Source organism: Netta rufina, assembly GCF_964035555.1.
Source record: "Netta rufina genome assembly, chromosome: 4".
In the NCBI taxonomy this organism is placed as follows: domain Eukaryota; kingdom Metazoa; phylum Chordata; class Aves; order Anseriformes; family Anatidae; genus Netta; species Netta rufina.
In genome coordinates, this window is record NC_140127.1 from 52332342 (window position 1) to 52344416 (window position 12075).

At 39.3% G+C, this 12075-nt stretch overlaps 1 protein-coding gene across 1 annotated transcript in view; it reads right to left on the bottom strand.

The window, feature by feature from the left end:
• Positions 1-10651, bottom strand: part of SLC30A9 (solute carrier family 30 member 9) — a 36932-nt gene extending 26281 nt beyond the window's left edge. Inside the window, exons 1-6 of the mRNA XM_084286098.1 lie at positions 10372-10651; positions 8571-8747; positions 5700-5762; positions 2863-2962; positions 1088-1180; positions 594-676 (exon numbers count right to left, since the gene is read on the bottom strand). Of these exons, the coding sequence (XP_084142224.1) occupies positions 594-676; positions 1088-1180; positions 2863-2962; positions 5700-5762; positions 8571-8747; positions 10372-10468 (613 nt within the window). The 5' untranslated portion in view covers positions 10469-10651. The remainder of the gene's footprint in view (positions 1-593; positions 677-1087; positions 1181-2862; positions 2963-5699; positions 5763-8570; positions 8748-10371) is intronic.
• Between the last annotated feature and the right edge of the window lie 1424 nt (positions 10652-12075).

A 12075-nucleotide genomic window follows, 5' to 3' on the forward strand; every position in this document is an offset into this window, starting at 1 on the left:
TGCCTTCTGAATATTCTCCAAAACCATTTAAGATATTTATTTTTATCTAAGATGCTCCCATCCTCAAAAAAACAAAGTATGACTGTAAACCTCAACTGAATGTATTTTCTTGCTGTATCACAGAATTAATAAATTATAAGATAGTTAATAGATAACAACTGCATAGATAACAATGTGTTATACTATGCTATAAAATCTTTTTCAGTAATTGGCAATTTCAAATCTGTATGTTCTCAGTGAAATAACACACTCACCATCTAGTGGATTTCCAGTCATACTTTGTTGTTTACACTTGAATTTGGGGGGTTGGTCTGTTCTCCCATGTGCCTGGTGACAGGACGAGGGGGAACAGGCTAAAATTGCACCAGGGAGGCTTAGGTTGGATATTAGGAAGAACATCTTTACTGAGAGGGTTGTGAGGCATTGGAATGGGCTGCCCAGGGAAGTGGTTCAGTCACCATTCCCGGAGGTCTTTAAAAGATGTTTAGATGTACGGCTTGGTGATATGGTTTAGTGGAGGACTTGCTAGTGTTAGATCAGAGGTTGGACTCCATGATCTTCCAACCTAGATGATTCTGTGATTCTATACTCACTTTCTCTGTACTTGATCTCTTCCTCTTTGCGTCGTTTTCTTTCTCTAGCAAGAGCCTCTGGACTACCCCAAACTTCAAGAGATCTGCACAGAGTAAAAGTACCATAACAATTGCTCTACTTTATGCAAGATACACTTGATAAAACAATGACCTGTAACTTCTTTATGGTTTAACTGCATTAAAAATGACTTTCCTAAAAACAGAACATCACATTATTCTTTCTGACAAGAAGCCACATATTACTTTGCAGAACAAAAAAAGGGAGAGAGGATGCATGGGACAAGTTTTTCATCTTTGGACACAAGAAACATACCCTCCAGTTTTATATATGCCATATAATTATTACAAAAATAAGGATATAAAATGTGTTCAGATAAAAAATAGAAAACATTATTGCCCTTTTACATTGTAAACCTGAGTTCTAAAAGTTCTCTTTCATATAATGCATTTTATTAAATGATTCAAACATTTCCTTCAAAAAAAAATGACCTTACTTTGCCTCTACATCCGACCTCAGGTACACAGTGAAAGTCTCAGTGTCATCATGTGGGCTTCGTCGTTTAATTTTCCTCAGCTGGTCTAAATCACTGAGGAAAGCAGAGAAAGTTTAATGGAAAAAAAAAATGCATATTATTCTAATTCTACTTTTGTATCTGTGTGATCTTCCACAGTTTCATTATTAATTCACGGTACAAAAAAAATGAACTTGTTTACTTGAGCCAGGATAGATACAACACATAAAAAAGCAAGCTGTCAATAGGAAGTTATTGAAAACCACTTTGTTTTCCACAGTCAGAAGTGCAAATCATGTCCTCATACTATGAACTATCATACATGGAAGACAGAGCAATAAAACATTTCCAGTGAATGATCTGAATGTAAGTGATTGTATACAAGTACTCGATTAGAAGGCTAACAGATTAACACTTCTAAATGAATATCAGAAGTCACATGACATGAAAAGTTAACAAATGCATCCTTAAAAACTGTGCGACCAGGGTAAGCTGCAAAAGGTGGGAGATAAAACTACGTTGGGGAGCCAATAAATTCTCTGTGATGACCTACGTATTAGGACATCTAAATTTCATTTAGAAGCATCTTTAAAAAAAAAATAAAAACAAACAGACAAAAAAAATACCAACACCAAAGAAAACAGTAGAACATTTCACTTTTAGCCCAACCAATCTAGTCTTAATCTTTTTTCTTTTTTTTTTTTTGGTCAATTCAGCAAAACGTTATTACTGCAAAGTATGCCAGTTCATAGAATCACAGAATGGTTTGGGTTGGAGGGGACCTTAAAGCCCACCCAGTTCCAACTCCCCTTCCACAGGCAGGGACACCTCCCACCAGACCAGATTACTCAAATCCCCATCCAACCTGGCCCTGAACACCATCCACAGATCCTCCAAGCAACCTGGTCCAGTGCCTCACCACCCTCAAGTGAAGAATTTTTTCCTACTGTCTAATCCAAATCTACTCTTTCAGTTTAAAACTATTATCCCTTGGTCTATCACTACACTCCCTGATGCCAGCTTTCCTGTAGGCCCTCTTTAGGAAGGGGAAGGCTACTCTAAGGTCTCCCTGGAGGCTTCTTTTCTCCAGGCTGAACCACCCCAGCTCTCTCCATACGAGAGGTGGCCCCCTATGAAGCTTTACCAGTCATGGTTTAAAAAAGGATTTAAGCATAATGTCAGAGGATTTCCCTTGGTTTGGTAACATATGCTACACATGAAAACTGGGGAAGAACAGCGACAGCAGAAAAAGTTATGAACAAAGTCACAAAGCCTTTAGATTTAATATGGGTCACACACAACATGCATCACATCTGACAGACAGCTCAACTGACACTACTCAGTAAGACTTCCTGGCAGGAATGACACATAGTAAAAAGACAGTAACTATGAATCAAGTAAAAAATAGTTAGGTTGCAACGAACCAGGTTGTATTTTATCTCAAATTACAGACCTCATGTAACATGAAGTTTCTAGTGATTAGCTGCTCTAGAGGCAGACATTCCCTAGCTAGGTTTATGGTCATATAAATATAGGTAAATTAGTTTAAGAGGCTACTACAGGGATAATGCAAACTAAGTGTGAGCTCCTAACCACAGTTACACTTAGTAAACAAGAGCTATATAACTATGTATACTGCAAAAGCTTTGGGAAAGCTTTAGCAGTTGCTGAGCTAAGTCACTCTACAATCATTATTACTTTTGAAACACATACAAACAAATATTCACAATTTAAATTTCAACTTAAATCCATCATACCTGGATTTGAGACAAAACTCATTTATGGCTCTGACTCCAGTGATGAAGTTATTCTGCGTGTATTTTGGTCCATACTCTCTTTTTTTGAGGACTGCTTTCACTTAAAAACAGAAATAAATGAACAAGTCAGTCACTGACAGAGACCGAAGCAGAAATTCCAAAGAGGTAATTCAGTCTGACAACAAATTGTGATGGCTCTAAGTGGATTTCTGAAAAACACTGTTGTCAGTGAGGCAGAAAACTTTCAAGAAGAGACAGAAACGCTCACAACTGTGTAAGTGCATAACAGTAGAATGATTTTACCTCAAAAAATGCTACTTGCAGTGTTGTAGTTCAAGGCCCTCAAACATCCCACATACTTAACTGTCAGCTATGCATCCAACTTTAACATCAGGGATGGGCTTTGGCTGTTAAGACAGCATTCAATTATGGCAGTTTGAAAAGCTTTGCTCTGGCAAATTAAATGACAAAGCACGCTATTTCTTTTTTCCCCTACTATTTACGTGCAGAAGTTGGAATTGGTTAAGGTTTTTAATCTTGCAGACCACAGAGAAAACTCAGATGGCTGCATGTGTCATTTTGCTCAGCTATTATTGTCAAAATTAACACACTTAATATTAGATGTTTTTAACAATTAAAATGTATATTCTTCATTTATAATTCTTTGCATGTGTAGAATACATACTGCATCATATTTTCATGCATAAGAAAGGATACCACAGCTATTCAGAAATAGATAATAAACTCTGAAATAAATGGAATTTTAAATTTCTTCCTTTATTTCCTGCATGTCTTTAGGTACATATATATCTTTGTCTTATCTTCAAAAGAAAATCATATGCTTATTTCTGATAAAAATGTTAGGCACATTGCAAGAAGAGTTACAGCTGCTGAAAGATACAGCATAAAGAACACATCTGAAAACAAAAATATGAAACTTTGCCAGTAAGAAGACTCATGAACACATGAATTTCTTGTGTATCACAGCATCTCAGCCAATATTTTCTACAGCTAGTCCAAAACTTCTCATGAAATCATAGAATACTTACAGCATCTAAATACTAAGAAAAAAAAATCCCACAATTTCCCATTTTCTTATTTCTGTGCTTTGAAAGCTTAAAGGTAAAATATATTGCTTGACACTTAACAATTTGCAAACTATGTAGATACCAATATTTACCATAATGATCTGTTTTTTGTCATCCAGTTTGAGTTGTGAACAATTGTGTTTAAGTACTTGAGTACTCGCATTCATCACATGATGCTCCTGAGCAAAGATGACATCAAACTAGAGATTTCATAAGAAGGTCCACTATTCACTACGTTTAAAACTGGATGAACATTTTTTTTTTAAGCAGGAAGAACGCTTCCCACCTTTCCCGATTTAAAATGAGGATATACACCCAAAGTATTAAACTTAGTATAAAATAATTTGTGGATTTATCAAACATGAATGCACCTTGCAGAAACACAAGTAAGTTTCACTAAAATAACACACTATGCAACAGCGTTACAATGGTTATAACCCAACAATCCTACCCCCTAGTTCAAATAACTGCCTAAAATCGATGACAAAAGTGAGAAAAGGAAAAATCAGCTTGGTATTTTCAATTGAAGGACAAAGTCCAATAAAAGATGATGTATAAACAACATTATAAATAGCACAGAGTTTTTTAAGATTAGCGTTCCTTTAAGAATAAGCTTCTATGTCACAGCAGCATCTGAAGACTTCCACTTCACAGACAGAATCAATATCTTTAGCAAAATCATTCTTGGTTGTGAGTACAGAGACAAACCCCCTTCTCACCAAAATATACATACATAAAATATATAAATTTCACAGTCTTACTCTAATTTCTCCAGTCCACCTTGTATGTTCCCCCTGCCTTCATGCCCTAAGTGACAATAAACCCAAAGAAATTAACATAAGGGATGCAGACAAAAATGTATGGAGAATAGGAGACACCAACCTCACCTTGTTAGTGAGGAATATGGAAATTTGATGTTTCTTTAAGCTACGGAAAAGGCAGGAAGGAATTCTGACAGAAGTTATTGCATACTAAGTCAGTTCCAGTGCAAAGAGATTTATTTTAAAGGAGTTTAAAGAAAAACGGCAATTTCTGTTTTGATAAAGTTCCTTCCATTCATAGGAGGCTAGGACTGATCAAAAGGAAAAGAACTTATAGCTTAACTCTCATAATAATGTAATAAAAAATAAATAAAGATAAGAGTGAAATCAAGCATGATAAATTAACAACATGAAAGTAAGATATGCTCTTGTTTAAAAACTTAAGTGTTTAAAAAACAAAAACCTATATTTATTACAGGCACAAACAGGGACACTACAGGACCCAGATTAGGCTGTTCATGTGGTCAAAATATATTTAGAAACAACACTGATTAGATTAACTCAGCAATAAGAAGGAACAGAGGAAGACTTAGAACAAGGACTAGGGGAAGCTCAAATATTCAGCTTAGCCCCATTAAATCTGATATGGGAAATGGACTTGCCTAAAGAGATGCAAGGAGGACAGATTGTCATAACAGATGAGAAAACAAGTTTGTCTTTTCCTGACAAACACATCAGCTGAAATGAATTAAAGAGTCATAAAAGAGTGGATAATTAGAAGGAACATTCCTACACACTTTTTTTTTTTTTTTTTTAAGTCATTTTAAAAAAAAGCAGGCACCAAACAAAGCTGGCATACAAGCACTTATAAAAATGTTATTCTCACAACTTTTTACACAATCGAACAGAAACCAGTTACTCTACATACTTCTTTTTTTGACTACTTGTCAACAGCAACAAAGTTTTGATACATAAGATATTTCTTTACCTTTTACTTGGATTGGGTCTTTCCGTAAAGATTGCTTTTGATCTGCATTGCTGGTACCTTGTCCTGTAAAATAAAAATAAAGCTCATGGCAAATATGGAAAAACCTTCTTTTCTTTTTAGTAAAGAGTTTCTTTGATGTAAGAATACAGCTTAATATTGCTTTCCATGATGATACAAAAATACCTGCCAGATTTCCAACATTTGAAACTCTTAAAATATGAAACATGAATAGTAAAAAAATAAGTAACAACAAAAGACATTTAACATAGTACTGAAACTTCTAGCAGCTTCAAAAGCAGTCCAAACATGCAATCTGTAACAGAACATATATTGAATTTTTAAACTATTTTAACAGTGTACTTACAATTTGGGGCAAATTTTATGCAAAATTTAGACTAGTAAACAGAAAGAATTCTACACGGCTTATGACTGCTCATCAGCCAAGTCTCATAAAGCTTTCAAGCTGCTATTCAATTTTAAGGGACTGAAACTATTTAACTTACAGAAATTCACTCTTTAAAATAAAGAATATTTAAACTAGAACCCACAACTCTTATGTCACAAATTTGAGTTATATTTAGCACAAAGTATTTTTGCTTTGGAAATTTGACAATATGACTCTAGAAGAATTCAATAAAATATAACTTACAATACCGTGAAGTGAATCTTAATATCTGAAAATTAATAAATTTTGGTAATTTATTCTAAAGCCATAATTTGGTAAAAAGTGGTATTTGGTAATTTAGTTTAAAGTGAAAATTTTAAGTAGAAACTAGAAGTACTACAGGATACTTTAGACAAATATTGCATCTTTTCTCATGCATTTTGACAGATTTCAGAATAAAAGCATATGATATTAATACCTTGAACCAACGAACACCTTCTTTTGTGCCCTAACACTATAGGTTGGCCACATATCAACAGTCATCAACAAAATTAGAAGGGATGTTAAAAAAAATGAAGATTTTTTCCAAGCAGGTTAGCGTTAATTAACGAGCTAGCTTAACATGATACTCAAATTGTGCAAAGGTCAGATATTCTTCAAGCTTGGACTCCATAACTATCTTTTCATCAGGCAATTAACTACTGCCCTTACAGCAACTGAGGAGTAAGGCTAAGAGCAGCCCAAGTATATTTTCTCAGGAAACTATAGGTAAGGAAAACACTTTCAAATGTACAAAGCTGATCTTATTACACAAGAAATAACGTTTGATCCCGTATATGAAGCATGGATACAACTATATGTATCCCAAAACAAGCCTCAAAGCAATTATCCGTCTACACATAATATCTCCAGGGGGCAGTTCCAGGTGCACTTGCCAGCCCCCAACCTTCAGGAAAAGGGGTGTTGTTGAGGTAGCCACTTGGTGCAGTTCCACTTAAGGCTTAGCATGATTTAAGGCCACAAGACCACAAAGGACAGTATCTCTCCTCCAGCCATTATAGAGACAGCAAGCAAGATCAGCTTGAGGATTCATCTGAACCCCAGCTCAGAAAAACAAGAGCACAATTCATTTTTAACAAAGCAAGCCCGAACATTATTAATGCCAACACAAGAGAGGGATAGGAGATGATGGGAACACTCCCTCAGACAACAGTCACCAATTATACAAGTTCAGAGCAATCACAAAAGCAATGGTGCTAGACTGTTTTCACGTGTCCAAATTTCAAGAATACCAGAAGCTGCACATTAAGAACCAAGGTAAAAAACAACAACTAGAACTGACTCTACAGCCTTTTGTGGCATTTAGGCAGGTATCCTCTGAAAGATTCTCACCCTCTAGCATCCACCTGCAGCTTAAGACTTTCCAAGAAACATTAATGGTCTGAGGTACTGTCCTCTTCTAAAATCCAATTACAATCTTCAGAAACCATATCTAGTTTGTTACACTTTGAGCAATATCCAAGATCTGTTGTACTTCCAAACATCAGAAAAATAATACTTTTTGCTGACTATACTTCCTAGCTTTAAAGACTAGCTTTTTAAAGACTGCTGCAAAGCCTCCGGAATTTACAAGTTACTAAAGTTAGAACTTAGATCTGCCAACATGACAACTAAAGAGAATAAAATGTTATTGAATAAACCACTTAGCTTTAGACAAAAGCACACAGAGAGCAAGCTTTTGTTTTGAAAAGCATTTGTAATCGCTTGAGCATGCTAGTCTTTCAAAGATGCATCTGTGCAGTCCTACACACAATAAACACAAAAAAAATAGGAGATGCTAGGATGGATCAAGGACAAGACAGTTCTGCATTTCTTAAACACCTAACTCGCACAAGATTGACAAGAAAACAAGATTGGCAGCAAGTAGGGTCAGAAGTTATGTCCATTATATCAGGTGTTTAATGTGGATGCTGCAGGTGTGACAGCCATCACATCAGAAAGCTCCAGCAGAAGAAACAGCTCAACCATCTTTCAGCAGTCTTCTAAAGCCTGATCCAGAGAAGTCACAGTACTCAGTATTCACCCTAATTCAATCTTTATCACTAGTTCATTTAACACAACAAACCTGCAATAGTACGACAAAAATTCAAGTAAGCAAGAAAAGCAGCAAAAGAAAAGGGATGCATTCCCTTTATCCCTTATACAATCTAATACCTGCTGACATCAACACGTTTTTATCATCACAACTAAGTTTGATTAACTCTAAACCTAAATCCTTTAAATAATGGAAAAACAAAGGAATAAATTTCAGAATTCCTTAGTGCATTTGGAATTAATATACAGATGCCAAGAAGCAAAAAATACTAAGAATTCTGCAGCTGTAATGTCACACAGTGGAATTTAAAAAGTATCAGTTGTGACATACACTTTTTTTTTTTTTTTTTAACTTTTATACAAAAGTTTTCTTTATTTTAGTCCAGTATTACCTGTTCCGACTTTGTTCACAGTTTCTTCAGAGGTTGGTACATTTTTATCTTCTGATCCAAGATCTTTTTTCTGACCACTGGAGGTATAAACTCTCACTTGACTCATCAACTGCACAGGCAGACGATTGCATGGTAAAATACATGGCAGACTCACGCTTTTCATTGAAGCTTGCCATCCTAACAGGGGGAAGGAAAATAAGACTTTTCAGACCACCATTTTGAAATGAAAATGGAAGGAAAGTGGCTCAGAAACACCAACACAGGTTATAGAAAGTTAATGTTTAAGTACTGACCTGTGCTTATTTTACCTGGGTTTAGGATTTACAAAACAGACACACAAACACAGTACACTTCCATTACCTCCTTTTAAACATCCACTTTTAAAATCCCATCTAATGCCAGTTTTTCCCCCTTTATACAACCTGCTACATACCTCTAGATGATCTTAAGAAAAAAAAAATACTAAGCTATTTGATTAAGATTGGTTTACTGATATATTCAGTACTCTTCTAGTCATACTGCCTCAAGATCTTCAAATACAATCATTAGTGAACAAACACAAACCACTACAAAACTATTAGCCAGTGTTGCCGTTTCATTTCACTGTGTACACTCTGTACAAACTATGTTACCCATTAACAAAACGTGTAACATACACGGTTCAATTTCAGAGCACCTGCTAAAGAAGTTACCCACAAAGGTGTGTTATGTTGTACAAAACCCTTTAATGAAGAACACTGTAAAATTCTACTGTCTTTACAACAGACTAGATTACAACATAAGTGAGTAAAAAGTCAAACGGGAGGTCACCCTGGGGAGGCAATTTCAATTTTTAAAGACAGGCCAAAAGCGGAGTTGGATGCCCTACAGACCAACCTGTGCTAGCAAGCAGCTTGCTTTGGGCAGTACAAAGCTTCTGCAGACACTCAGTGTAACTCCTCCAACCTGACATGCCACAGGCAAACTATTTGCTTTGGAAAGCATGCATTAAAAGAAATTAAATACATATATATATATATCAAGCAATGCTGGTAAATCAAGTCATACAAAGTATGACTAATCATACATGAATAACGCACTACTCAACAAAATAACTACGTTTCAGATAACCGTGGATCCCACGAAGGTACAAAGAACTTTCCTTTTACTTTTATCCTTTACATTGTGGCACCTACATGTGTGCAGGCACTGACTTGAACCTTCCAGAAAAATAATTTCACTTAAAAAAAAAAAAAAAAGTCAAATAAGCTCTTATGAATGCTAAACTGTTGCCAATGTGGCACAAGCCCAGCAAGCCACCTGGGTGCCGCTCAGGGAGCTCGCTGATGACGACTTAGGAAGGAAAGGCTGCGGCGAGCACCTGCCAGACGTGAGCACTGCTGCTCCCGAAGGTTTGGTGCCACCGGAGCGCTTCGTTAAAGGAAGGTTATCGGCATGTTTAGCTGACGGTTTTCCTATTACTCTACACAAGTAGAAGAAACAAATAAGGAAAAAAAATATAGTGCTGCGATGCAACCTAAGTGCCTTTACGAGATCTGAGCAGAATTTTAATTTCAGGGGCTCCGTGGCCTGCAGGACAGGCAGGGCCCTCTTCACAAACCCCAAAAAGCAGGGCTTTATTTCACCTAACTCCTACAAATTTGGCCTCCCACCCCTTAACCCAGGCCTGGCGGGGGGGGCAGGAGGCCGAGGCAGGACGCGACCCTCCCACCGCGGCAGCCCCGGAGCGCTGCGGGGGGGCTCGGCCCGGGCCGGGCAGGGTCCCCCGGGGCCGGTCAGGGCCCTCCCGTGCGGCACTCACCGTGGCAGGCTCGGCGGAGCGGCGCCGCCTGGCCCCGCAGGTACAGCCCGTAGAGGCTGCGGCAGCCCCGCCGCTGGGCGGCCAGCGCCGGCATCATGGCGGCGAGCTCGGGCGGAGCGCGGCCGCTCCCCGCCGCACGCCAGCGGCCGCACAACGGCCGGCGATTCGCATCGGAGACACCGGCGGCGGCGGCAGCGGCGGGCTCCTTCGCCTCCTTCCCGTCCTTCCCCTCCTCCTCTCCCTCCGGAGCCCGCTCGGACGTGCGGCGGGGCCCGGGGCCGCCGCTGACTCACCCGGCGCCCCCGCCGCGCCTGCGCCGAGCCGCCGCCGGCCTCCCCTCAGCGCCCGGCCCGGCCCGGCCTCCCCTCAGCGCCGCGCTTCTCCCCCGCGGGGTTTGGCCCCTTTGGCCCCCCAAAAACTCCCTCGGGGTGCTGCTGGCCGAGGGGCTGAGCGGTGCTGAGGCGGTCAGGGGTGCGGGCCGGGGCTTAATGGCACCCCGGGAGCGCCCCGTCCTCCCCCCGTAGGGAAGAGATAACAGGGGAGCGTGCAGGACGTGCGGTGAAGTTGTTTGCAGACACCACGTTAAACACGCCTGCCGAAGCTGCTGACAGGATTTCCCTGGGAAGTTTGCAGGATTTCTGTGCGAAAACCCTCATCTCTACCCCTAGCGCTGTCTTAAAACACACCTCCCGGGTCGGTGCTAATAAAGCATAATCTAATAAAAACCCTGTTTCTTTCCCCAAAAAGAGGGCCCGGCGGCTGAGCGGGCGGCAGGTGGTGACGGTGTCTGCCTGCGCCGCCTCCTGCTGCTGCTCGCAGCCGGATTTTCGCTCCGGAGCCGTGAAAGTTGCCACTGTAAGCATACAATTAGTCTCACCGGCACCACGTTACACTCTCATAAACAGCGTTTTGGCAACTTGAAGATTTTCCAGGATAGCTTAGGTAATCGCCTACATGACTCTGACAAACTGGCCCCGGCTGCCTTGTCTTCATTTGCACGCTGGGAGGAACACGGAAACTCACCAGGAGTTAGTCAGCTTGGCAGGGAGCTTTGGTAAATAATGTATCCGATAATCCACAAAGCATTTGACCACTTAGGAGAATTATTATGATGCCTGTCTTTAACATACTCGATTAGATTTCCAACTAGATTTACTGGCACATAACTTCTTTAACAGTCAAAAAGTGATTGGTATTGCCAACGTACGTTTACCTATAAACTCAGTGGAGGCAGATTGAAGTAAAATACTTATGAAATAATTAACTTAACACCCATCTTCCCAGTAGCCCAATCACAGCCATACCAGGTGAATCAGGAGCAACAGATGCTGTATCATTACCTACCAGATGTACAGCAATTGAGTTAAATACTAAATTAACTGCAAATTGTAAAGTTACAAAGGTGGAGTCATTTCACCAATTTAGGTGGTATGCTACATTCAACCAATGCATGGTTTGCTGGCTGCTTGTTATTTTGGCAAGAGCCTAACAGAAAAAAAATAATAATTAAAATCGTTGTTTTTTAAATTCCTATCCATAAATGTTATAAATATGGATCAGGAAGAAAAATAACAAAGCTAGAATAGCATAGACAATAGATACTACTGGTATGGAAGTCGACCGGAATTTACATGATCAAGGGCTCCAAGTGAACTGAACCTACACTGATGAAGGCTGAAACCTGTACAAGTCAACAACCAAAAC